The 27,522-nt window shown below is 48.5% G+C and overlaps 1 protein-coding gene across 1 annotated transcript in view; it reads left to right on the top strand.

Annotated features, from left to right (window-relative positions):
- DIS3L2 (DIS3 like 3'-5' exoribonuclease 2) overlaps nt 1–27,522 on the top strand; it is a 182,616-nt gene that overhangs the window by 150,813 nt on the left and 4,281 nt on the right. The window contains exons 16-19 of the mRNA XM_066325906.1: nt 21,553–21,736; nt 22,910–22,996; nt 26,995–27,142; nt 27,252–27,382. Coding sequence (XP_066182003.1) covers nt 21,553–21,736; nt 22,910–22,996; nt 26,995–27,142; nt 27,252–27,382 — 550 coding nt within the window. The remainder of the gene's footprint in view (nt 1–21,552; nt 21,737–22,909; nt 22,997–26,994; nt 27,143–27,251; nt 27,383–27,522) is intronic.

Genomic DNA, 27,522 nt, shown 5'->3' with positions numbered 1-27,522 from the left:
AAGTTCACCCTTGACCTTGCCACTTCAAAGGGTAAGCGTTGGAGTTGGCCAGCAAGGCTGGTGAATTATTCTGTCACTACATGGAGATAAACCAGTCCTCCTGGTTTTGGCATTGGTTCAGTGAAGGGTAAAATTGTCCAGGAGAAAAACTCTGGAGGTTGACCTTTAAAACTTTGAAAGATATGTAATCCTTCCTGCCTAAGGCATGAGCTTGGTTTTCTGTCTTGCACCTCCAAAGGCTGTCAGGACATAAGCTGCAAAACTGCCTTTGTCACTTGACACTCTGAGGAGCAGAGAGTTGTTCTTTCTTTCCAGAAGAGCCCCTATGGCCAATCCTGGCTGAGTTTAAGGGACTATTGCAAAAGGCTCTGCCCAGGTACTACATAGCTGCTTTTCTTGACACAGAGCTATCTCCTCCTGCCACCCTGCTGCATAATAATAGGTTTCCAGTCCATCAGAGCTGTAGAAATAGTAACTGCCAAATCCTTGGAGTGTCTGTGCAATAAGGGAGATGAAGATGGAAAAGGTGATCAAGGAAACCCACCTTCTCCTTGTGCAGGCAGATGGAATTTGAACATAACCTTATCCCTTCCAAAGAAGTGTTTGAAGCTTTCTTTGGTGACTTACACAGTATCCCACAGTGACCAGCAGCTCTCTTTAAATCCTCAGCAGAGTTCCAGAGCAGTCAGTGTGTGCTCTCACCCACAAAAGGTAGGAATAACTGGCCTCTTAAATCCCAGTGAGTGTGGGACCTCTCTTCACTCCCTAGACTGGATCAAAGGAGTTTGTCGTCTTACTTTTTCAGTGTTTGCTTGGGAAAGAGCTGTAAAACCTTATGTCATTGTTAGGTGTCTCGGTATTTGGTGGCAGTCAGGTAGGTGAGAAAATCAGCAGCAGTTATAATTGAGTCAGAGATGCCGTCTCCATGTGTCATCCTGGAGACCTGTTTACATATCCATGTGTTTAACAATATGTTTCAAAGCCCTCAGCAGCATTTCGGCACCATTTCCCTGGTCTGTATGTGTCTGACTAATGCTCAAGGCAGTGAGCTATATCTGGACTAGAATTGCTAACCTGTGGATATGGTTTCTTAGCAGCCTTGAATTAGATGAGTCTGATTAGCCCTTAAGAACATGGGAAAGGACAGATCTGACGAGAGAAGGAATGATTAATCGTTCCTCCACAAGAAGCACCTCTGAATTTCATCCTGAACCCAAGTTGCTGAATTGATTTTATGTCAAGGAAGGCCCTCTTCTGAGCTAGGATCTGGCTAGAAAAATCACTGGACCCCCTAGTTATCCCTCTTCCTAGTAGTATTTCTAGGCATATCTTTTTCTTAACAATTAGGGAAAAGGAGTCCTTGTTTTGGCCTAGTCTCTGTGTCGAATGTATAGGCGTAGTGCAGAGTGACTTCTCTGCCAGTAGCAGGTTTTGCTGGTGACCCTGGGATGTTACAGGCAGGGAGTGCTGGGACAGTGGGTGAGAGGATGTGCTGCCTTTTTTTTGCTTTGTCAGAAGGTGCTTTGGGTACAAACTAAGGATGGAGACTTGATTGCAGGAACAGGCAATGGGGTAAGACTGAAGGTGGTGAAGTGAATCCTGAGTACTTGGAGCTGGCTGTGATAAGGGATGCTCTGCTTGGGGATAAACCCAAGAATGGCAATCCTGCCATTCCTGCTCAACATCTTGCTGTTGGATTTGTGCTGTCTGCCCAGAGGGAGTGAGGGTTTCAGTTTGCCACAGGCAGGACCTCTGTGGTCTGTGCAGCAACTCAGTACCTCGCTTCCCCAGAGCATCAGCAGTGTGAGCTGGAGTAAGCGGGTGGATTGTCAGCCTGCTGGGATTGCTCTCTCACAAAGAGCTACTGGCTGAAAGCTGAAGCGTTCAGATTAGAAATAAAGCACACATTTGAAAGGCAGGAGAGATTAACTGGGAAATTGGGCCGAGAGAAGAACAGGGAATTCTCTTTCAAGGACAAATGCACTTCTGGTATGCGTTTTAGACCCTGCTAATCTTTTTTTAACTGAGTAGTAGCTACCTGAAGGCCTCCAGGCGCAGGGCATCAGCTGGTGAAATAATACTGAAGTTTTAAATCCCTGACACATTGCTCTGTGTTACTTAAAAGACCAGTTTTGCACTGGCACCACTCCTCTCTCTGTATACTCTGCTAAGTTTGGTATTCCATGGACCTTACTGAAATAATGTTCTCACAAATTAGAGGGTGAGAGTGGAACTATCTCTTCTTACCCTCTCCTGAGCAACTAAGGTCCTAGTTCTATTTTTCCAGCTACTGCTGTGTGTTGTTCTTGGTCCTGCTGCTTTTTCAATGTTTTTTTTCCACAGTTCAAAGCAGCTACATCAGTCTGGCAACGAATTTCACTCTCTACACCTCCCTACTTCTTCTCCATTGAAAAAAAGGAACTACAAGTCACATGCATGTTTTGTGTGTTCAGCTCCTCACTCAAGGTCACCCCAAATGGGGTTCCTCTTACAGCTTATCACTTTCACCTCTTTCAATTGGCCATGCATTAGTCAATCTGGAGCCTAATGGATTTGTAACCTGACTTTGCCTGTCTCAGACGTTCCCAGCACTGTAAGAGGATTTGGGCACAACTTCCTTTCAAGTTAATGGAAAGATCTTGGAAAGAACCTGCTTGAGGATCTGAGTGTACTTTGCATTAATATTTCCATTAATTTTAATGGAAGCTGGTTTGAAATTCCTCAGATCAGCTTTGAACATCTTAAATTTTGTGTCCTTCACCTGTCTCATCTGAAATGCAGCACTCTTAAATGAGCAGCCTCATTACTGGCCAAGATGTTCTGCAAGCTTTTTCTGCCTCTGGGAATGTCCTGTTCTCTGTTGATCCCACTGGACCCCTCACCAGCTCACTACACGTGGGGTAGGAGCTTCATGGTCAGCTCCCAATTCAGAGGCTGTTCCTTGCATGGTCTCTGGCAAGTCACATCATCTGTTCATCTGTTTCTACTCCACCACTAACTGTAGAGCAAAAAAGAGCAAGAATCCTCAGGGACTTTTTTATTAGCATTTATAAAGCACTTTGCCATCATCAAACAGAAGGGAATAGAGAAGAGTGAACTTTCATCATTCCCACTCAACTCTCAGTTTTTCTGCAAAGCTCTGCTGCTGTGGGCACAATTACCTGCACGTAGTGTTTGGCTGGTACAGACAGGTGCAGAGCCCAGCCTGGGTTTTAGCCTGGCTCAGGTCTTGTCTGGCTTTTCTGCGTCTACAGGGCCACACTACCCTGGGCAGTGGCCTGGTGAGCTGAGCAGTGTGGGACCCCCACTTCCCCTCCTACTTTTCTTGCTCTCTGTCCTTCAGCTCCTCCAGTAACTTTGACACTTGAACACAGCAGTGATTAACTGTTCTTGTACATCTTTTGCTGATCAGATCTCTGCTCACTCTTGCCATGTACAGCAGAGCTCTTGCCTGCCTCTGGGCTGCTTGTAGATATTTCTTTCTGTCTCCACTGAGCTGAGCAGAGACTGACATCTCAACTTCTCATCACACCATCCCCGTGGTGAAAACCAGCCCTGGCAGAGCTCTTGTACATGTTGTATCTCTGTCATAATCTCATTTTGCTGAGACAGTCCAGGTTAAACAGTCTAATGTAGTAAAAGAGTTGAATGCAAACCCTGCTCATCTCACCATAATCAATTTAGTGATCAGCTACACATGCAATTGTCCTGACTTTCAAGAAAGACCACACTGGTTTAGCCTGTCTAGAAGTACTCCTGAGAAGGACTTTGTAATAAAATAGGACCTAAAGTGAGGTGAGGAGAAGTCATCTTGCCGTTAATGAGTTTTTCATGCTTTATTTAAGCTCAGTGCTCATTTGCAATCTTGCTGACAGACAGGCACCACCTGGTGATGTGTGGCTGGGCACAACTGTCCAGATAACAGGAGCAGACAGGGTCCACCGTGCACAAAGAAGTCTGGTGTGACTTGTTTGCAGCATAAAGCAGGAGAAACTGGGAGCAAGCTGCCTGTGCTCACATGCTCACTCCCAGCTGGGCCATCCCCAGGTCAGTTCCAGCCTCCAGCAATTAGTGAGACAGATTGAATCTAGATTTATCTGTCTACTTTCACAGAGTGAGCCAATTCCAGCAAGAAATTCTCCTTTCCCTGTGTTTCCATGTTAAAAGGAAGGAGACCTTGTCAGTTTTCTGGATAAATGGGAAGAACAGGGGAAGGTAAAAATAAATGTTGTGCTAATGTGTAGGAAGAATCATTGTGACAGAAAGACATCATCAGTGTGGCCAGGCTGGGGCTGATCCACATTGCCGTGCTGAAACTGCTCCTGTTAAGGCTACTGCAAAAGGCAGGATTCAAAAGGACTCTGCTATTTATTGCACATTTGCAGAGAGTCAGAATCTGGTTCAGAGCAAGAGTTTTTGGCACCAGTAACAGCCTGGACCAGAGCAGTGATGTTTGCTGCAGGGAATTCAGAGGAATTGCCTCTTGGTGCTGTTCTTTGACAGATGCACTCAGGTCACTCAGATATTTATAGTCGGGTAACTCAGATATTTACAGTCACTGAGAGAAAACTGAGTTGGGAAAGCAGATGAGAAGGCACATGTTGCTTCAGTGAATGTACAGGGGCAGGAATATGGTGCTGAGCTAAGCTGGAGTTTATGTGGGTCTCTTTGAGGGTGAGGTTTTCAGAGGGCAAATGGGAAGTGCAGACCAGAGCATTAGTCTCTGGTCAAAGCTAGTGGAGGAAGATCAAACATCTATTTAATACTGTGTGTCACACCAGCTATTCAGGATTTTACAGCCAAACTGTGATGACACTAACAGGGACACTTAACTTCTGGTCTGCCCTTTCTCTCAGCAACATCTTCTTGCTGCACTGTGATCAACAAGGACAGCAAAGAAACTGGTGAATCGGGCAGGGCATTTTCAAGGAGCGTGGTGAAAACCCTGAAGGGTACAGTGCTCTGATCACAGCATGGCTACACAAGCTGTTCTGCCCACGCAGACAAGGCAGGACCTTTGCCACAAAGGGAACTCTCTGTTGCACCCAGTATTCTCAATTTTTAAGGACACCATAAAAAGCAGTCAGAGAAGTATGACAGAGCACATCACAGCCAAATCAGTTTGGCTTTGCGTCACTGCAGAGAGCGGCAGGCAGGCCTGGAGAAAACAGCTTGCAAGCTGACTGACCAGAGAGCTGAGCAAGACAAAGGATGCTTGTCCTGAGATCCATCATGGGTGTAGCCATTTCCAAGCTCCCAAAAGTGCAAAGGGATGATCTCCTAGCTGGCAGAGCAGTGAGGCTTTGTGCATGTTTATCCTGGGCTTTTGCCTGCGTGGTGCCAGTGCAAGAGCCGAGAGCCACTGCTTGTCGTTGACAGCTCAGCTATTGTTGCAAAGTATGATTTAATAGCAAGACTTGATTACAACATGCAAATGTAGCTGCTGGGGGACTATCTCAGAGGTTTGTGGAGATTAGCTGTTAAATTGGCCAGTGCAAAAACATTATTAAGCAGAGAACATAATTACTCATCTTGTGCTTCTGTAGTGTGTAGAAGAGACAGATTTGTTTAAAAGCCAGCAAATACTATATGGAGAAAAGGCTTGTGTAAATGCCACGTCATGTACTGCTGTATGTTGCAGCATATTTTATTAGAGAAGCAACACTTAATAACAACATTTGGGAACTTGTGGAAGAAATCCATTATATTATTCTGTATCATAAAAGCAAACCTAATGCCTAGTGCGCGAAGGCTGTGCAGATATTGAAACATCTCCTTTTGCTGGTGGTTGATTGCTTTTATGGAGATTGCATCATATGGATATAAACAAATCCAGCGCTTGATATGAAATCTGGGAACCAGGTTTTAGACTCATGCATCTGTCTTCTATCTGTGCATGTTCCCTCTGAAATGCATCAGTGTTCCCATTAACACCTGTAATGTAGAAAGTAGAGTCAAAACGAGACTGTCAGCACATACAAAATGAACAACTGGGCGTGTGCTTGCTGTAATGTAATTTTCTTTCAGTCCTAGAGTAGTCTGTGAGGTTTCTAGAATAAAAAGCTCATCTATGTGTGAGGATGCAGGGAGGAGGATTGAAGTGTAGGGAGCTCATTGGTGCTGCAGACCTGATCTGGGAGCAGGCTCTGGTTCAGGGATTTCCTCTTGCCTTGTGGCTCTCAGGAGCCCAGGCTGGGCTTGCAGGGGGTGATGCACTGGCAGCTAGAGGGCTGAAGTCAGATGTCAAAGCGCATTTGGCTAGTCAAAGCCCTACACAGTTTCAGGAAAATCTTTTAACAGAGGAGTCAGGAATTAGGGGAACAGCTTGTTCTTGATGCAGTGTAGTTCCTGCAGTCCCAAGTGCTGGCATGGGAATGGGGTGATGTTGTCAGGGCTGTCATTGCTGCTGTGCTGTAGTGGCTGCTGCTCACCCCTGATTCACATCACTGGGCATTTCCTCTCCAGCATCCCAAATGCTCTGCTGAGGCTTCACTTGTCTTAGCAGAAGCAAGTATCCTCCCAAGCCTAAGTGGGCAAGATAAAGATTTCAAGGGGTTTTGATGAGAAACTCCTTGCAATTCTTTTGTGGCAGCTCAAGAGCTTTTGTGCACCACTAATTACTCCCCAGGCTGGTTCCTGTGTGACTCAGAGCTGAATGTGGAGCTGCTGTGTGAACCTCAGCATCCTGGTACAGTATGTCCCAGTCACTCTAAATTTGAATTCCTAGTCAGTCCTCCTTTCTGCTTTTGGATGTGTCCGTTCAGACACAGGCTTGCTCCTCACCTGCTCCAGACAGGTAAATTTGCCACAGATGGACACATCAGCTGTTCCAGGTGGTACTGGCAAGGAAACAATGCTTGTGGCTGGGCTCCTTTTCCACTCAGCCATGAAGCAGCTGAATCCCAAAACAGCTCACCAGCATCTGCTGGGGTGACTGTGGAGTCCCTGGGAAGCAGGTCTGGCTGCACCCAGCAGCAGCAGCATCACCCTGCCTTCATTACTCAGTGCCAAAAATACCTGTGAGCAGTTTGCAAGCCATGAGTGTCAGAGGGGGACATTCTGGAAAGGTCTGGTATCACCTGGGGAAGGGAGAATGGCACATTTTGTCATCAGTGAGCATGAAGGGATGCTACCTGCAGCTAGGTGCTGGGAGTGGGTGGAAGCAGGGAGTGGGAATGGGTCTCAGCAGGAGAGACAAACTGAGGGTGGATCGGCCCTATTGGCAGAGGGGCAGAAAAGGACACAGGGCAGCATGGGCTCAAATGCTGAGCTAGGGCATCTTAGTCTCTCCACAGGCACATCTCAGTTACAGCTATTTTTAAATAACGTTCTTTGATAGTTTGAAATGAAGCCAAAAAGTAGGTGAAACCATGTAGCAATATTTCATAACAGTTTAGCCCCATTTGTGTGAGGGCTGTGTTTGAGCTGTCTGCACCTCCCTAAACACCAGGTTCACACTTTGAAGCTGCAAATTCAGTGATTAGTACTGATAAATACCATAAACTTCACGTGGTGGTAGAGTTACAACAGGAGTCTCTGGTAGCCAGGGAGGAGACAGAAGTAATGTGCTCCTCTGTTAATCTCCTTTTTTTCTGTGTGTACAGCTTGGGTGTGCAAGAAATCCATCTGTTAAGTGGCTGTTAACCTGTTCTCAGAGTCTGGAATGCAAGAAGTTGTTTGTGTGATCCTCTTCCCTGACAGAAGTGGTGCTGCCTACAGGAGATGCCTTTAGCTGCAAACTTAGGTACTCTAGGAAGAGTAGCTCTTGGTTCCATGAATTACAGAGTCTTACTGCACTGAGCAGTGTAGCACAATTTGAGGCAGGACCCGCTCCTAACAGGTCCTAAGAGTTTGCCACTGCTGCTCTGAAACCCTGGGCTGGAATAAGGCTGTGATAATTAATGGAAGTTAAAGTGCTCCTTCTGCCTGTGAGCTGGTTGGAACTGGAAAAGAAGAACCTGTCACAATTGTGACTGGCTCTAAACTACTGTCAGGCTTTCCTCCTTCCCTTCCCCTGCCCCAAGTGGAAAATTGTATTGGAAAGCAGCAGCTAGAGCACTTAAATCTTTCCACAGTTCATTTCAAGCTCCCTTTCTTTCTTCCCAGCCATACCCAGGCCAGTTTGGGGCGCGGATGGGAGTCTCTGGCTGAAACCTGCAGGATGTTAAATAACAATGGGAGAGTGAGTTTCAAAGAGGGTAAAATGTGCCTGGATTGCACGTACCCTAGGCTGTATTTCCCATGCTTTGACATTCAGCCCATCCATGCTTCACTCCCGAACTGTTTCCTTTCCGTATGGGATCTGTCTGGGTGTGATATGGAGCAAGCCCAGGCTGAAATGGGGTTAGTGTCTCTTTTGCTGTGGAGGGACAGCAGTGCTCCCACGAGCATTCACAGAAACTGCTGGTGTCTGTCATGTCCAGACAGCAGTAGGTGAGCACGTGAAATGCGGGCAGTAACAGAAGCTGTTGTACCCCTATGTGGGTTACCAGATTCTTGTAATCCCTGCCCTTTTCCATGTACTTAGATTTTCTGTTTTAACTGGTGGGTGTCCCCTTTCTCTTAATACCTCTTGGCACAGTCATGTTGCTGCTGCAGGCAGTGGTTCTGAGTGGGTTTGTCCTCTGCTGAAGCTGGTTGTGAAGAGCATGTGATGGAGCCTCACTCTCCTTCTCAGCTGTCCAGATTGTCCAGATGCAACAGTTTGATCTGCTGGAGGAAGCTCCCAAAGCTTTTACTTGGATGTTACTGATAAATAACAGTAAATAACTGAGTAACCCTTGGTGGAGAGCTGAAGGCCCAATACATAGGTCAGACCCACTCCTTAGAGAAGTCTGCTGCCTCCCTGAGGCCAAGTAAAAAAAGTGAAAACTTCCCACCCTGGTATGGCCCTTAGATATTATCCATTATTGGTTTTTCAAGTAGGCAGCAGTGATGTTGCAACAAGAAATCCAAGAACATTCAAGAGATACTTCAGCGCTTTGGGATGACTAAGGGATGATGGGAACAGGCAATGTCCTCCCTATAGTTCCAGTTACAGGAAATTTTAAGGGAAGAAACAGTAAGAACCAGCAGGTCAGTACCTGGCTCTAGGCCAGGGGTCACTGAAGAATTGGGGGTTTTGTGCTCATAGGTTGCTTTACACAACACTAGGCCTGCTGGTGACAGACAGGTACATGTGTCTCAAAGGGGAAAAAGGTTTTTTTTCCCAAGAGTTAGTAGGGCTCATTGGAAGACCTTTAAACTAGGTTCAAAGGGGGAAGGGGATAAAACCAGGCTTCTTCTAGATGTACATTTCTCCTTTTTATTCAAGGGTTAAGCAGTCTGAGAGACGCAGCACTCATAGCCAGGTATCTGTCAGGCTTAGATTGGAGGCTCACCAAAGCATGAGGATATATGGTTTTATTTCTGTTTTGTCATTTGGAGATTGCTACTCAATGTCTGTAGGACAAGAAAGCTCCAGGGCATCTTAGGATATACCCTGTGCTCCAAAAAGACATTGTTTTTTTGGCTTTGCAACATTCTAATACAAAGTCAAGAACTGATGCCTGAAGTGCTCCTTTTCCAAGGATTAAAAGGCACTGCCAAGGCTTTGCAAGATGACAGTGTTGCAAATCTTACCGTGATCCAGTGCTGAAATCCATCGGTTTCAGCAGCACAAATGTGCTAACAGATCTGTGTGTCTGCTTTCTGGCAGTGGTAGATTTTTTCAGGAGGTTGATCTGTGCTGCTGAACTCTGGAAGAGTTGGAAGGTAACATAGCAAGAGTTCTTCTTCATCACACCTGGGTCTTAATTTTAACCAAGCTTCTCTTTGTCTAGTAAAACCCTGGCCCAAAGGAGCAGTTTCAGGATATTGTCACAGACCTAGCCTTGGTTTCTCTGTTCTTAGATGGAGCTGAGGGATCCATAAAAGTCAGTGGAGGAACTAGCTGAAGTAACCAGGTTATGATGTGACAATCAGGGTCAGTGTGGTATTTGCTAGATTCACCCAGCAGCATGTGAGGTTTTGCAGACCTTGGCATCAAGAGAGCTTGTTCTCACTTCTATACAGTCTCAGTAGAGAAACTAGGACATGAGACAAAGTCCTTTCTTACAGTGCAGCTCTGGAGAGTCCTCATATCCATCTCTGGACTTGAAGGGTACTATTCTCCCTTGGTCTCCCTCAATGGGTTCCATGCCACTCATCCTCACCTGTTATGGTCTCATTGAAACTGCCTCACCTATCCTTATCTGCCATCTGGCTGGCAGTAGCTCCATCTGGAGACAAACAGCTCTCCGTCACCCACAGCCACACACCCTCCAAGATGCCATTCAGGACCAGTTTCCACACCACTCAGCTGTCTCCATGGGCTGTCCAACTCCAGTGGGATGTTTATCTGTGTTTCCTCAATCCCGTTGTGTAAATGAGGCTAATTTCAGCCTGCCGTGATGTGTGGGCTCGCTGGAACGTGACTGTAAATCCCGATCTGAACATTTTCTTGTAATGGGCGGGATGGCGAAATTGCATTGCTGCCTTTAACCTCAGGCTGTTCTTAGACCAAACTAGACTCTTCACAGGCCCCTGCATCAGTAAATCAAACAGCTTTTGAATCGATGCACATAAAAGTCAAGGGCGAGAAGTTACAGATGGAAAAGACCCATTGTACCTTGAGCCTCTCCTGCTGCAGAGGGGGTAAGGCTCTCTTAGGAATTCAAGGCAAAGCTCCAAGCCTGCTGGCTGAGGCCAGACAGGGTGAGAGTCCTGCCTAGGGAAATATGTGGGGTGGGGGGAGACTGCCTAAATTTCCTGAAGCTTTTCCATTCTGCTCATCTCTGCATTTTATTCCTTTGGCTTTATTTTTTGGGCAAGAAAACTGATGTTGGTTGTATATTCAACAAACCAAATATATTCGTTCTCCTGATCATTGTTTTTCACTAAGGGCTATGTTTGACTTTTCCTTAGAAGCATGTTTTTCTCACCTAATATTTAGTTTAAGATTGTAGGAGCTGGATATAAAACCTTCTGGGACATTTTAATCTGCCAAGAGGCTGCTTGAAAGCAGAAGTTATCCAGAGTATTTTAGTAGCATATTTAGAAAACATCACCCCCAAATTCTGTGTTGCCCATTTCCCTGACAACTTTATTGGTTGTTTTAACCGCGATCTGCTGTCAGTGTCCCCTGTACCTTGCTTCCCTCCCCCTTGGGTTTCCATGTCTTTGAAAGTCCTGGTAACCAGAAGGTTCATGATTGCTTTGCAATCATTTCAGACCAAGAATAACACAGCCAGAGCCAGCTGGATCCCTCACTCTGTATTGATACAACTGTTCCCTTTAACCTGCCCACACTCAGTGCTACAACTGCAAATCTGAGGTTGAACCAGAGCAGTGCTGGACAGTGCTGTGCGCCCTGGTCTGTGGCCCTGCCTGGAAAGCAGCACCCCCAGCAGAGCATCCCATGGCCAGGGAGCAGCTGTCTTTGGGTGTTGTCTGCTGGAGACCTTGGGAACTTGCTAAGTTGTGTGTGTTTTTCTGACACAAATCTTCTCAGAACCAGTGGTCGCAGTGGTCATCCTGATTCCCTTGATCTGCAGCCAGTTTCTCCTGAGCAGTCCTCCTCTGGCAAGGCCCTTGCTGGAGGCTGGCCAGTCTGGGTGATTGCTTCTCCTGGAGATCTCTTCCCAGGAGCCCAAACACCACTTGTGAGCATGGTTAAGGACTGGAACAGGCACCCAGAGAGACTGTGAGAAAGTTGAAGTTGGAGATTGCTAAAACTCAACTGGAAAAGGCCAGCCTAATCCAACTTTGAAGTTACTCTGCATTGCTTAGACCAGAGGCTTGCAGCAGAAGAGGGCATTACTTAGCAAGTCACTGCCTAACTTCGTTTCATGAACATCAGGGATGTATGTTGAATTGTCATGCCACTACTGCCTTTGGCTGCCAGAGTATGTAGACTACCTTCCATGGTTTCGGTATTTGAAACTTCTTTATCTTTTGTTGTTCATCTCTTCATGAGTTTCTGCAGACTCCCTCTTGTTTGGTGCTGGGTCACATCCTGGTTGGCAGATGTATGGTCTCCCTGTCACTGACCATCTCGAGTCTGCTTCTAGTTTGGAATGTTCATCAAGTATTCTTTATTTCCCCTTTGTCCATCAGATTGTCTCCTACTTTGGAAGTAATCAACTCTTTAATGCCAGGTAAACTGGGAAAAAGCAAATACAAAGGCTGAAGGGTGTAGCATGCAGAGGGTGTGAATGTCTCCACTGTAGGAATGTCTGGGAGATCATCAGCTGATGGGGAATGTGAAACAGGAAGGCTGGTTCTAGCAGCCTGTTACTCCCTGGGCGCTATCAATTCTCCAGGTGATTAACTGTTTGTTTCTCCCTTAATGAAAACTTGTCTCAAATGAAACCACCATAATAGAAAGCTGATGTTCTGGAGCATTCCCAAGCGTAGGTTAATATTTACAAGCTATCAGGTTCAGGTTTTATCTCCATCCCTTGCTGGCACAGAGATAAAATCCTTTTAAAAATCCCTTTTGATCTTTCTGGTTCATGACATCGCTTTAGTTAGACACTTTCCATATGGAACGGGTAAATGTCTTAATGGAAATGTAAGTTTTTCTCATCATTTCAGGGACTAGTAACAGATGAAGAACCCCTCCATGTACCAGGGGCCATGGCTTATAATGGAGCATAAGTGATGGACAGTATCTCTGCAGGATACTTGTGCTAGGAAATGTCAGAATATTATTTCTGCCTCAATGGCTTAAGATCATGTTTACCTAATGGACTTACACTTGCATTTTGCAGGTGTTGTGTTAATATTAATGTGTTGTCTGAATTGCTAATATTTCTTCTCTTCAATGTTACATTAATGAAGACTGCAGGGGATAGAGAAAAGACCTGGCTAATTAATTAAATCGGCAAAAAGCATCTTTAACTTTCCATCATGCTGCCCTTTGCTTCCACCTAATGGGTCTTGGCATTTCTGGTCAGCAGCCACATAACATGTGCTGCTGTATGTAGCACTCAGCAACGCGCTTGCTAATTTTTCTGACCCATGAATCACTTGCATAAACTTTTAATGGTGAGGAAAAGTGCCTTTCATTCCTGCTTCCTCCTTCCAGTGGGAGAGGCAGTCTGATAACAGGCGGTGCTGGCCTGATGCGTAGGGCTGGAGAATTTCCCATCAGCAGAGGGGCTGTCTGCATTCATTCAGGAATTCTTTCCATTCTCCTCTTAGGCAGACTCTGGATGACATTAATATTATGTGTCTTGTCATAAGCTGTGCTTTTGGAGCCAGTGGCATATCAGACTGTATGTCTCAGGAATGTGGACTGCCACTCCAGCTTGAACACTGGCCGTGAGGTTATCTCCCCACTCCTCTGCCCCAGCCCCAGCCTGGCTCTGAGCTCATTCACCCACCAAGAATTATGATGGGCTGGAGAAAACTCAGGTCTCAGGTCACTGCTCTGTCCCCAGGTGGCTGGGCTGTACCCTTGTTTGAGAGTATCCTAATGCATTCATTCCCAGATGTAAGGCTTGCCAGCCCAGGTGGTCATCACTCTCATGAGACCTGTTAGGTGAGCACAGCATTGTGATCCATCCTTACCCCTACCTGTGGCTCTGCACAGTGGGAGCAGGGCCCTTGCCATCATAGCTGCCTCTGAGAGCTCAGATCTTTGTGAGCTGATGGCTCCTTGGAAAGACAAACTGGATCTGACTCAGATCTGTAGAAAGTAGGACAGGGATTCCCAACTGCACAGCTCCTGGAGATGCAAGGATTGCAGACTCTTTCCCATTGTCTTCCCCATGAAGGGAGGGATTTAACATTGCTGTCACTTTGATGCTGACACCCAGCACAAGTGGGAGGTCAGTGTGGCAGTGCCAGGCAGCTCTGGGGACTGGAGACTTTCCTAGAAGGAGATATATATGAGACTGTGTGCCCACTCTAAGCAAGTAGCACCCCATGGGCTTCTTTGGGGCCCATGATAAAAGGGATTTCTTGATCTAGGAAGGCCATTCCTGTATGGAGATCTTCCTCTGTGTGTGATGCTGAGAGTAAAGTCCTCTGCCCTGGTCTCAAAAATGTGATAGTCCTGAGAAAATTGTGGAGAACAGTGGAGCTGAGACTGAGGTAGCCTGCTGAAGTTACGCCTCCACATCCTGTGTGGCCCAGCAGGTGTGTGCAGGTCTAAGCTTTCATCCCTGGCCCACAGCAGCTGAAGACTGTTCTGGCACTGAGGGGCACTTCAGCACCATGCCAGGAGTCTGAAAGTTGTCACCAATTTGCATGAAAAGGAGCAGACTGCAGTCATATTAACCTTTAATGAAGAGGCACGTCCTGCAGTGACTGTGTCCTCTGCAACACCAACACTTCATTCCAGTGATGCGTCCTTTGCCATTTGAATCAAGACAGGAGGGAGAATGGTAGGAGAGGCAGATGTTGACTTTATCCCTTCCATATGAACCACAGATGAGGGTGAGGAGCTCCAGGCTGGGCAGGGTACATTTTCCACCCACACAGCTGAAAGCCAAAAGATCCCAAAGGCTCTGTGGCTGCTTGTGCCATCCAGCGCTGTGACTTCTGTCCTGACGTTGTGCTGCCAGATGTAGTCAGCAATTTCATTTAACAGGGCTGCAAAGTGCTGTTGATAATTTCAAAGGAACTCAGGCAAATGGCTGAGGTTTTTCTAGCGGTCTAAATCCCTGTGTGCAAACCAGTACAGCAGGCTTTAAGCAATTAATTCCTAATCATGCCAAATGCCTTCAGGAGCCCAGCATCAGTACTGAGAACTTAAAATGGTTTTCTGCTGTACCACAGATAATTTGGATAAAGCAAAGGGAGCAGTCTTGTGGCATTTCCAGCATCAAGGTGTGAGAGTGGTCTGTAAGTGACATTTGTATTCAGAGAACCCTCCCATGCATTTGTGTTGTAGGCATCTATTACTGGGAAGGCACCATAGCTAATATAAAGGGCATTCTTCATACCCCGGAAAAGGAGTTCATTATAGGGAAAAGCCACTCTAGCTTAGTAAGAAATGAATCTAAAACTGCCTCAGAGCTGCTATTCTCATCAAGTTTCAGTGTTAGCAGTTTTAACCAAGAGCTAATTGAGCAATCTCAGAAAGTGGAGTAATTCCATTATTCAGCTATGCTTTGTACAAGGCTACTGCTAGCTGTGAGAGGAGCACAAATGACTTTCATCAAGCCAGGAACAGCCAGCATTCTTGCCTTTTACTACTTTTTCTTTCAAAAAAAAAAAGTAGGTCTTTTGGTCTTTTGGCAACTGTCATTGGCAACAGGAGCTCCACACCAACATTTGCAAGGCTCATATGTAACACTGCAATCCAATTTTTTTGGATAATAGGGGATTTGATTTTCATGGCTCTTCTGGCAGCAGTACTGTTCCAGAGTGGATGGCTGAAGATGCTCCTGTTTGTCAGATAGGCAGAGTGTCACCAAGAAAACAGCACACTGTTCTTGTGTAATTTTGTATGGAAAAGAGCCATTGCAAGTGCCAGCCCAGTTACTCACCAAAGAGCATGATTCTGTCATTGGCTGTGCTCTCAGGAGATGTGGGATTAGCTAATGTTGGTTTTAGAAGAGCTTTTATGGAAACCTCTCAAGTTCCTCTGTTTCATGGAAGAGCTGTAATCAAAAATAAACGAACACGATTTAAGGAAGAAAAAGTCATACCACATCCAGCATCTTTGGATTTAACATGTTGGAGAGAGTTTGTTGGTTGAGCTGTGGTGCTGTTTCTTTACTGTTTTCCTTCAGATGCTGCTGCTCCTCTTGGATGTGAACAACACTCTTTGCAGCCTTTCGTGGAAGGTGACTTTGTGGGTGAATGTAGCAGGATTTAGAGTCCCATTTGCAGGAGGTGGCTGTAGATCTCATGTTTGGTGTGAGATTGTGCTATAACAATAATCCCTTCCAAGCCAGCAGAGAGCAAGGGCTCTCAGCAGTGTACTGCCCTTAGCAAGGGGACATAAATCCATCAGTCTTTAGAGCTCTCTCAGACACACACAGACACATGAGGGCTGTCTTTCTCAGCACCAGCCTTTCATGACACTATTTAGTTCAATAGCTGTCTGTCAAAGCTGTACTGTCCTAACCATGCTTAGACCCAGCATGGAGCTGACACACCTGAGGCATAGCTGTGGGCTACGGGCTGAGAAACCAGAGGCCTTTGATTGCAGGTTGAAGCACTAACCCATGCTGATCTGGGATGGTAAATCTATGGGAAGATGGGAAGAAATTTGAGCAGCAGAAGTCTTGTTCCTTATGTAGGAGGGATTAAGTGCTATGAAGGAGAGACAAGATGGAGAGGAGCAGATGAGAAACTGTAATGGGTAATGAGAAAGAAGTTTGGTAACCCTTGCAGAAGAGGTTGATCACATTTGGCTCTAGTCTGAACTGCTGGAAAAATGCTGGGGATTTACTTTGTGGCAGCTCACCCATCCAGAGGAATCACCATTGAAAGGATGGCTCAAACTCCAGCTCAGAACAGATTCAGCACCATCCTTTTGGGAGCAGGTTTCCACAATGAGCTACGTGTGAAGAAAAGACCAACTTCTCCAGCCTGTCAAAAGCGAAGAACCCTGCCATGGAAGAGCTGTCTGGTGTTTTGGGTTTATCTCTCATACCTCAGCTGTGATAACTCTTCCAACACCTGGATGTACCCATCAGCTACATATTGTAGGAGGGGATGGAGGTGTAGAAGGTGCTATGAGGGAATAGCTGTGCTCGTCTGTCCAGCCACACCACACCACACTGCCCTTTGCTCTGAAGCCCCTGGGTCTGTAACTGTGCTGGAGCAGCAGGTGTTTTAGTGTCCTTTTGCTTTAAGGAAGCTGCCTGCCTCCTTCGTGCATTTACTGGATTGCACACAAAGTACTCCTTGTCTCTCCCTTTTAGCAAACCCTTCTTAGCTAATGTCATTTGTCAAGTTAATCAGGGAGAGTGGGCACTTTGATGGCTGCTGTGCAGCCTAGCTGCATTGCCATGGAGACAAGCAGCCAAACAGGCATTTTACTTGCCCTGCCTCTCTTTGCAGATTTGCCATGAGAAGTCACTATTTTATTTACCATCAGCCAACCAACTTGCTGAGGGCACCAGTAGTTTTTCAAGCTATCCAGAGATTGGGAAGGGTCTACCTAACATTTAATGGACCAAATAGTAATGCTGATACTACAGAAGCACAAGGGTCTGAATGTGTAGCTTCTCTTTTCACATCCCATAGATGTTTGGCACTGGGAGGAGCTGTCTGAGAGGAATTACAGCCCACTAGCTTGAGTTTGGGGCTGTAATCGAGATGTCATCAGTCCTCTTCAGCTGCATGGTTTCTGTTTCCCTACAGAAGCTATGACTATCAAAGATACTTTGGAAAGCACCAAGACTTGTGTTTTAAGAGCATTTCAGGAGCTTGAATTCTCCCCAGACGTTGGTGAGATTTAGGCACTGGCATGCCTTGGCCACATTTGAAACTCAGAGGTGAGCGTAAATCATACACTCCAGCTGACCTCTTGCATAAGACAGGCTGAGGATGAGTTTCATCCATGTAACTCATAAACAAAATCTGAGTATTGAAAGAGCTGACAGGAGACGTACATGTTACAGAGCTCAAAAGCCATCCCATCACTCCTTCCCTTCACATGTGCACATGTTAAGAGATGCATGGAATAGGTTTGGAAATGCTCCCTCCTGCAGCGCGGTTAGCAGGACAGCTGGGATCTGCAGGCACCTATGGGAGGGACAGCCACCTGTTGACCCCTAGCCCTGTCTGTGGGACGGCAGAGGAAACCTCACATCAGTACAGAAAGGGCAAAAGTTCAGATCAAATTGTTTATGGGATTTTATGGAGCCAGGAGCCAAGGATAGCTTAGCTAATCCAGAGGAAACTGTAGCGATGGCGTTAGAATGCATTTCACATGGGATTCATTCAGCGCGCGTTCAGATGGACCAGTCTTTCTGTCTCCGTTTTTTTAGCCATGAAATATTTTTCTTTGTACTCCTGTCTGCCAGCTGCACTGAGCCAGACTCCAAGCTAGGCTGTTTTAAGGAAAAAAACCCACAGAAACCCCAAAACCTCTTGTAGTTTGACCTGCTGACAAGTTAGCAGGGCTTCAGCAAAGCTCCCAGCAACATCAGCCATTGGGCTGGGTCCATCCTCTGCCAGCCAACCTCTGCTCCCACTAGCCTCAGCAACCATTGCTTTTCTCCAAGCCACAGTGTAGTGGTTGCTTAGTTGAAGTCCTAGTGAGAACATGAGCTATAAGTGCAACTTAAAAGCCACGTGGGGAGGGCAGGAAGGCAGCAGCTTTGCTGTGCCCTCCAGCTCCTCAGCACCTGAAGCCTTGCTGGCTTCGTGGGCAGTACTAGCCCAGGCTTATCCTCCTGAGTCACTAACGTCCCATGCAGTCTCAGTGTAAGCTCCTCTTGGGAATAAGGTTTTGCTTTCAGGTGCAGTGAGGTCACCACATTAAGCTGTTTCATGCAGATCTTGTCTCGCTCCTCGTGTCCTGAGCCCCAGACCATTGCTCTGCTGGAAGAGGTAACATGGCTTAACTCCAGGCAAAGGTGCCAGCTCCTTCACTGTCCCCAGTCTGCTCCCTTTCACCCTTGGCAAGCTCTCACATGCTCTGGATTACCCCAGCTGTGACTTGTGCCTTCTGGAAGCTGCCTTTCTCCCCCTGAACTTCTGATGTTTAGAACAAATCTGACAAGGAGTTACAGAGCAGCCCCACACTCTTCTTCCCTTTCAAGCTTGCAGGACTCCTGCAGTGGGGTGCATTTGGGGAGCAGCTCTATGAGTCCTCAGTGATCCAGAGCTGGGAAGGACCTCCTGTCCCTGCAGAGGGTTTTGGCATCAGCCCACAGGGCATTGCAGCCTTCCTAGGGCACTCTGGTTTGTTACTCTGGTTTGTTTTGAGCTGACACAAACCAGTCCATCAGATCCTGGGGCTTCTTTTCTGCCTAGATGCAGGACAGTGTCCAACCTTACCCGTGTTACCTGATCCTTGAAAGCCCAAACTGCAGATGCATCTCCCAGAGCCTTCCTCTGCTTTTGGGTGAGAGAGCAAGAGTAGATTTTCAATTCTGAATATCCTGCACACCCTGTCATGGGTGCAAAGCTCTTGTGTGCTTCCCAGGATGGCATTTTGCAGAGCAAAGTGGATAGTATGTGCTGTTAGTTTTACTTCAAGAATAAAAGTATCCCTGGCAGGAGGGTGCTCAGGTATGATCTTTAATTCAGTACCTACAACATCAGAACGAGGATATGTCCAGGAAATTGTAAAAGCCCAAGCCACAGAATGGTAAAACAAAATGCAGAACTTAATAATCAGGTGGAAATTGCATCCAGCCAAAAGTGTCACTGTAGATAAGAGAGGAAGGTTTTACACTCCAGTGCTCAACAGGAACAGGAATGGCAGGGTCTACTGCAGCATTTGCTCATAGTGTTCATCTCTCAGACATGCAATGAGCATGTGTTGCTTGTGACGATGAGATTTTGTTCACTGGTGTTTATTGCTTTGTCCCTAAAAATGAGCTTGCATCTCCTTCTGTAGAGGCCGCAGTTCATGGGAGATGCAGGGAGGACTCCATGGCCACCCTTTGCCCAAGCACACATCTGTGTAGCTGAGGCTAATGCTGGTAGTGCCTCCCTCTTTCCTTGCACCAAAGCCCATGGGAAGGAGAGGTGCTGCCTTTTGCAGTCTGTCCTGTTTTCTCTGCCTCGCTGTGACCTGGCTCGGGCAGAAAGGACTTCCCAGGTGTGAGCATGGGCTGGCACAGCCTCACACCTGTCCTCAGGCCACTGTTCCCACATGCTGCTGGGTAAGAGTGGTGTGTCACCACGCTCAGGAGATGGGGATGGCCGTGCTGTAACCCACCGGCTGCCACTGGCTGTCCCATGGCCAGGGTGTCCAGTGCCCCCGGCCACGCTGTCCCACACTGTGCCGCACCCCATGGAGCCGGTGGCCATAGAGGGACCGAGGTTGCCATCTGCCGGTTCTGCTGCACAGGAACAGCGAGAGCCTGGCTCAGCCCTCTTGGAAGTGGCCCCTCAGGAGTGTGTCCTGATCCTGCTCAGGTCACAGAGCATTGCCCACCCGTGAGCCAGCCCTTGGCCTTCGGTAGCATGTCCCCATGGGCAGGTGCTCCAGGGGACAGGGCAGGCAGCCTATTCCCATTTAGACCGTGCTGCTCCTGCCCTGCCCCACCCACACTGCCCCTGGGCCAGCGTGTCCCTCCTGCCCTCCCTGTGGGGCCTGAAGTGTTGGCCTCTGGCACAAAACCCTCTGTGAGAATTCACAGGGCTCTTAATAAGGGAGCTCCTTCCCATTAAAGACTAATATTTCTACTGCTGATGATCACTGTCAGGTGCTTATTCGTCCTCCAGGCTTGTCTTTATTTCTTTCTCTTTCGAGTTCTTGGCAAGTACTCCTAGGCTGGAAATGTATCACTGCTGTAGGAGTACCCCAGGAGTGCAGCACCCTGCACATCTCACCTGGCCAGTCTCCCCAGCAGTGGCCAGGGTTGGGAGCTGCAGGAGCACTGGCTGCAGCCTTGGTCCCCAGCCAGCCTTGTAACATCACTGCTTTGCCTGCAAGGCTGAGCTGGCATCATCAGCAGTAGCTCACTCAGGCATTGCTGGGAGGATGAGATTACTTCTGTAAATCTGCTATCTCTTTTGGCAATTAGCATCAGTTAGGAGTCCTGGGAATACATGCAGGAAGTAGCAGGAAGCCCGGTTAAGCACAGCTCTTGCTTATCAAGCCCAGTTAAACAAGTCCCCCATGGCACAGCCCTGCTGCTGGTAGCACAACCCATACACACACCAAAGATGATCTCTAGTGCTGGGATTGCTTTCCTGAGCACTGTGTAAGCCCAGAAGTTTCCATTCAATGAATGTACATTCACATATGGAGACTGAGGGGCTCACTCCAGCCTGGAATACCCCAGCGCTCTGCAGGTTGTGCGGAGGAGCCTGTGGATTCCCTGCATCTCCTGGATGCCAAAGGCAGCCTTGCTGGAGCAGTGCTGGTGCCTTGTCCTGCCCGGGAGCAGGGCTGTGTTGTGCTGTGGGTGGGAGCCTGGCGTGGGGCAGGGCTCAGTGCCTGGGCCTGACCACACATGTTGAGCTCAGGATGGGGGAACGAGCGAGACGCTGTTTGCTCTGGCCCAGGAAAACAGAGATGTGTGTTTGTTTTTCCGTGCTATCTTTCGCACGGTGTTTGTTTTGCTTGTCAAGCATTTCAGGAGATAAAATGACCTAAAGGGAGATCATTTTATCCTAATTTAAGCTGTCAATTTATCACTGACTTCTGCTTGTCTGCGCTAGCAGGGTAGCTTACTCTGAGTCCCTGGGGAAACCTCCGCTAGAAAGTGAGAATTTTGGGGGGATTTGCTGCAGTCTCACAGCTAATCTGTGCTTATGACAGCAACTACAAGCTGCTCCCCTGTCCCCCTGTGTCATATTTGTCCCCATCACTGTGGACTGGCTTGCTTCCCAGGGGCCTCCCCTGTCTGACCGGGGCCTGGGGTGGTTCTTTTCGTGCCGCAGGCTGGTTGAAGAGTTCATGCTGCTGGCGAACATGGCCGTGGCCCATCAGATCTACCGCTCCTTCCCCGAGCAGGCCTTCCTCCGCCGCCACCCCCCGCCCCAAAACAAGCTGCTGAAAGACCTCATGGACTTCTGCAACCAAGTCGGCCTCGACATCGACTTCAGCAGCGCGGGGACCCTGCATGTGAGTGCAGTGGCCTGGCAGGGCCGTGGGGGCCGAGGGCGGGCAGCTGCACGATGGAGTGTTTGTGGCAGTGTGTGCTTTATCCCCTGTTCCTCTCTGCCCAAGCAAAGCTGACAGCTATGCCGTGCCAAAACAAAACTCCTCCCTCACCCACCGTTGATCCCATTAGTGCTGGGCAGGGGTGGCCCAGCCTGTCCTGGTCAGCCGTGTTGTGCACAGACGGTGGGAAGGATCTTGCAAGTGGCCCCTGCACTGCCCTCCCTGCAATGGGAAGGATGTTTCAGTGCAGAAGGACTCACTGAGACACCCAGATTTCCTCCTCTGGGCAGGTCCTGGGCAGGGAATTTGCTCCATAGCACAAAGAAAGTAGCTCTGCTAGGGGCTGTTTCTGTCTGAGCTGCTGCAGGTCTCAGGGAGGGCAGGCTGAGGAGTGGGGTGACTGGAAAGGACTGGAGAGCAGTGCTGGGAAAGGTCAGATGCAGCCAGCGCAAGAAGTATCCAACCACTCCTCTGCTGAGCATGTCCTGAGGGTGAACTCCAGCTGAACAGCACAGCCCAGGTTCCAGGATTTTCTTTACTCACCACAACTGGACTGTGGATAATCCTCTGTTAATCCAATCCCCGCTGGCCTCCTGCACAGCCCTCCATCAGCTGGGACTGCTTTCCCCTCTTGCTGGCTGTGCCCAACCTGTGTCAGCAGATGCAGGGCTGCTCACTCAGCTCCTCTCCTGTACTTTGAACCCTGCAGCCCTTTCTCACTGCTACCCCCAGGCAATGACCTCCCATATCCGTGTCTCCCCAGAGTCCCATTAGTCTGTGTGCTGAAGCTCTCAGGAGCTGGATGAGAGCCAGGCACAAGTTGGGAGAGTGTTTACAGGCTCTCTCTCACACTGCACAACTAGGGACAGAGTCAGCAGTCCCCATGCACTGACTCCCTGCCAGTTACTCACTGCCACTGACCCCAGGAGGAGAGCTGGTGCTCAGGACCCTGTATGCAGTCCTACTGAGGCAGCCAAGCCAAATTTCATGTGCACCTTTTGGTTTACAAGGGGATTTTCAGAAAAAAGGGGAATTTGGCTTTGACAAGCTGCTGTTAGCACCAGTAAGGTCTGCCTGAGTCCCTTTACCACCATAACATGCCAACAACTGAATGCTCTCTTTTTTCTCCTCCAGAAAAGCTTAAGTGAAATATTTGGTGCTGACAAATATTCCAGAGCAAGGAAAGAAGTGTTGACCTACATGTTCTCCAGGCCCATGCAGGTGAGAATAACAATATGCTGTTGGGCATGTCTGCTTGTAGCTTTCTGCTGTGGCTCCATCCTCAATCCTCACCCCTTCTGCATTACTAAGCTGGTTGTTCTGCACAGAGGGAGTGAATAAATACTGAACGTGGTGTTCCAGGACTGCCACCAGTTTCCTCCAGTGCCTCCAGCCCTGTGCAGCTGGAAGTGGGACTATTCCTTGAGCAAACAAAGCTTCACTGGATGGCAAAGTCAGGTTGAGTCTTTCCTCACTGCCCTCAGTGTCCCTGTTATTCTGGGTTGAGATATTTCACCCTTGAAGTTGCATGAGGGCTGTTAGCACGCTCACAAGGACCCAGCCCTGTGAACAGCTGATGGTGGTGGGCTCCATGCTGGCCGTTTCTTCACATCGTGGTGTCCCAGCTGGTCCAAAGAAGGAACTAAGAATAGGGGTGTGCAACTGACCATAAGCACAGTCTGGTACCTGCTCTTGGAAGAAGGAAAGTTCTGGAAACCCTTCAGTCTCCCTCCAGCCCAGGTGGCTTTTTTTGATAGTGTCTGCAATGGAGGCTTGTGCTGCTCACATCAGTTATCATGTTTGGTGCATCTGTAGCTCAGGACACTTATTTGTGTGTTTATCACCATCACAGAAAGTTTTTGTGAGGTATCAGCTGCATTTGCAGCTGAGCACAGCACAACCTCTTCTGAGGAAAGTCCTTACTCCATGGGGAGAAGGGGCACATTCCTGAAATGATCTCTCTGCTGAAATGATCTCTCCTGCTTATCACCGCAGGAATGAATCACCTTCCCAACATCACTCATTTGACTGTCACTCTTCTAATTAGCTTATTTGCTTCGTTTACTCATTAGCAGTTGCCTTAAGTCCTGCTGTGTTTCCGGGACTTTATGCTTGTTTGCAACTAGGACTAGGGCATGAGGCCATTTAGTAAATTACCCCTTCACATGTGTCCAGCTCAGGAGGCTGCTTTGTAAAAAGCAGGGAGTGTCCTCTGGAGCTGGATGTGTTGTCCTAGATCTCATGTCCTGCTTTGGATTATCCTGGTTCCTTCTGTGGAAGGTGTGTTCCTTCCTTTTCTGGTGGAAGGTGCACTGGTGACATGAATTCTTTTGAGTCCTCTCTGGTCCTGCTGACTGTGGCACAAGCCTGGGCTTTGCCAGCAGCAGCACATGGAGCAAGCCTGGCTGCTGGCCAGGATGCATGAGCAAGGAGAAAGTTCTGCAGTGCCACTAAGGAGGAGGTAGGCTTTTGGGCACCCACTGACTTGCTGAGATCTTGCTATTGTGGTGTCCTGAGACTGTGGCTGAAGAAGTGGTGGGAGTGCTTTCAAATATCACACAGTGGCTCTCATTAAGATTTAGCCTTGTGAATATGTTAGATCATTACATGAAAGAGCTGTCAGGGTTTTGGGGATGAAGTCTTCTGCAGAGTAGATACCAGACAGAGAAAGAGGCACTTTAAGAGGCTATATTCCACGAGATTTGATTTTGGCAGGAACTAAATCTCATTCCATCATCAGAAGACAAAGGTGCCTGTGAGTTCAGGTGTGCTGTGCAGTCCACTCATACATGGCAAACTTGCTGTCTGGCACACCCCCATTATAGGCAAAACACCTTGGAAAGGGGCAAACAGCTTCCAAGAGGAAGGAGCTTTCCCTGTGAGGAGTATTTTTTTTTTTTTTTTGCTGTCTGTCACCAGCATGAGAACAGATGGAAGAATCAGCCCCATCCTTCTGGATGTCATGGTCCCTCATGGGGGAGAGGACAGATTGGAGTGTTGGCAGCTGCAGAGCACAGCCACTGAGGGGCTCGGGCTGGTGGCGAGGGCTCTGACAGATGGTGCAGCGAGACTGACTGGTCAGGGCCCTGAGAAGTCACCTGTATCCCTGTGCACATCACAGCTCCCAGTGATAAAGCTGATGTTTCAGGAACAAGGCTGCAGCTAAATCAGCCTAAACAACCTGTCCACAGGTTTAACCCCTGCTTGTGCCAAGCCTGTGTCTTCCCTCTTTACTACATGCTGGTGGTCAAGACATCAGCCTCTTGGAGGAGGAGAGAGATGGGAAGCAACTGGTAATGTGTGTGCCTGAGGTAATGCCTGGATTGGCATGCCAGGAGCCTTGTAACAGATGAAGGAGCAGTGACACACCATTTTTCAGGGGCTCAGTCACTCGGGGATTCAATCTGTCTGTGAAAGCAAAGCTGCCCCTGGTTGGCTGGGGCTGATTTATTTCCAGGCTCCTCACAGTTCTCCAGGGATTGCAGCAAACTCTGAGGATTTGAGACCTCTTGTGAGTCAAATCTGTTAACGAGAAAACATCTGCTGCATGCCAGCTGATGTCACTGGGTTGTGCTCTGATGGTGGTGAGGATGGGTGTCAGATACATATCAGACTGGGCTCCCTGCAGGGCGTAACCCTACCATAGCCTAGAGGAGTATTTTTGCTGTGATACTCAACTGCTGCAAATGTCAGTGAGGTTCATGGGTTGCCAAAAGGGTGTCCAAAATGGTGCTGGACCCCACAGTGGCCAGCATATCAATCAAGACAAAGTAGCCCAGACAACAGCAAGCAGCACAGGACCTTCAGCATCTTTTCTGACTTTATCCAGGGTGAGGTATAACTTGAAATACTGCTGGACATAGGGTAGGGATGGGCTTTTCCCAGTGTCTTTTTCAGAGCAGGGATTTTGACTAGTGCTCTGCTTTCTGCCTGCCTGGCATTATAGGGGCTTTCCTGCCTTCTGCCCAGAAGCCTGGCACAAGTGCCTGGAAGCTCACTGTGATTCCATGCTGTCTGTCAGCACAAGGGCGCTCAACCACTCCTGCAGCAGCCTCTGGAGCTCGGCGTGTCTCCCTGCCCAGCCCCTTTCACTGGGAGCCGAGCTAATTGAGTGGAGACCGTACTTCGCGGAGTCCATCAGAAACAATTTAATTCTAGGTTGTGGAAATTGGCAGCCACCACAGCTCCTATCCCAGCTCTTGGGTCTCATAATAAGGCTGGGACTGATGCTGCTTTTTTTAACCTGCTCTATTTATTTGCCCGGATCAGTGCATTGCTGCTCAGCAGGAGCTGGCTGCGCCACTGGCCTGGAGAGCAGAGGATACAGCTGCCCAAACCAAGGATCCCAGGACAGCTCTGTAATCAGAGCTGGCTACTCCTGTTTTTTTAAAATCACTTGCTCTTATTTTTAAATGGGTTCATTCAATCGCCACTGTGCCGTGACCCCGCCGGCACCCCCCTGACCTGCACAGCCTCCCCTCCCCGCCTGGGCCCAGGCCCCAGTGTTTTCCCAGCCCCAAGAGCTGGTGTTTCACAGATGTGAAAATAAAACCTGTAACCTGTGGGATAACAGGGGTGACACAGGAGAGGTTCCTGCTGAAGAGGCTGCTGAGCAGTAGTGCTGCTGTTGCCCTGGTGTTGGTTTAGATGGGCAGTTCAGCCGCTCAGCTCCCCAGCTGTCATGGTGGGATGGAGCAGCAGGGATCACAGCAGGGTTGTCTCTCCTCCTTGGAAGCCACTCATACCTGCACCCAGTGCTCTCCAAGCATACACGATGAGTGTGTAAAGCCTGCGCCCAGAACCAAAGACCCAGCGTGGGAGCTGCTCTGCAAGGCCCCTTGGTGGAAGAGCATCTGGGGTGGGCACAGAACAAGCTGGGCTCTCCCTGGAAGATGGGAGGATGGCAAATGAGCCCCAGGGCCTGAGCAGAAACAGGAAGCTGCTTAGACCCATGGGTGACGTGAAAGTTGATGTAGGGGGCCAGGCAGGGACAGCTGGCAGCCAGCAGCTCGCTGCAGTGGCTTTGCCCCTTTTATTCTGTGCTCATTTTCTGCAGTGCCTGTGCAGCCCAAACAGAGCAGCAGTGAAGGACCACCAACAGATAGAATGTCTTCAGAAGGGCCATTGGCTGCTGGCGCTGTGTCTCCCAGAGCCAGACCCCTCCAACCTTCTGGCACCCCCCTTGCTCACACCCTTCCCTCGTTTCTCCCCGCTTTCAGATGGCTCTCTACTTCTGCACGGGCGTCCTGGATGATGAGACCCTGTTTCACCACTACGCCCTGAACGTTCCGTTCTACACTCACTTCACCTCTCCCATCCGCCGCTACGCCGACATCGTCGTGCACCGCCTGCTCTCCGCCTCGCTCGGTGCGTGCTGCTCACCTGCCTGGGCTGGGCACTGAGGGACAGGGGCCAGGGCACGGCTCTGCAGCAGGAAGGAGCATGGGCGTGTTATTGTCACTTGTCCCCTTTGCAGGTGCCACACCCCCGATCAAGATGGAGAAAGAGGCCATCCAGAAACAGGCAGATCACTGCAATGACCGAAAGATGGCTTCCAAGAGAGTGCAGGAGCTCAGCGCTGACCTCTTCTTCTCCATCTTTGTCAGGGTAAGACCCAAGGCTATCTTCTCTCAAGGTATCTCTGGATTTCCCTGTGAAGGCCCAGCCTAGATGCTACTGGGCAGGGGTCTCTGTCTGCCCACTTGGCTTTAGGAAAGGCAGGCAGTGAGAGGACACACTCAGCAACC

This window comes from Sylvia atricapilla, chromosome 10 (assembly GCF_009819655.1).
Source record: "Sylvia atricapilla isolate bSylAtr1 chromosome 10, bSylAtr1.pri, whole genome shotgun sequence".
NCBI classification, from domain to species: domain Eukaryota; kingdom Metazoa; phylum Chordata; class Aves; order Passeriformes; family Sylviidae; genus Sylvia; species Sylvia atricapilla.
Note: the sequence above shows the minus strand (reverse complement) of the source record. Positions and strands in the feature narration are given on the sequence as shown.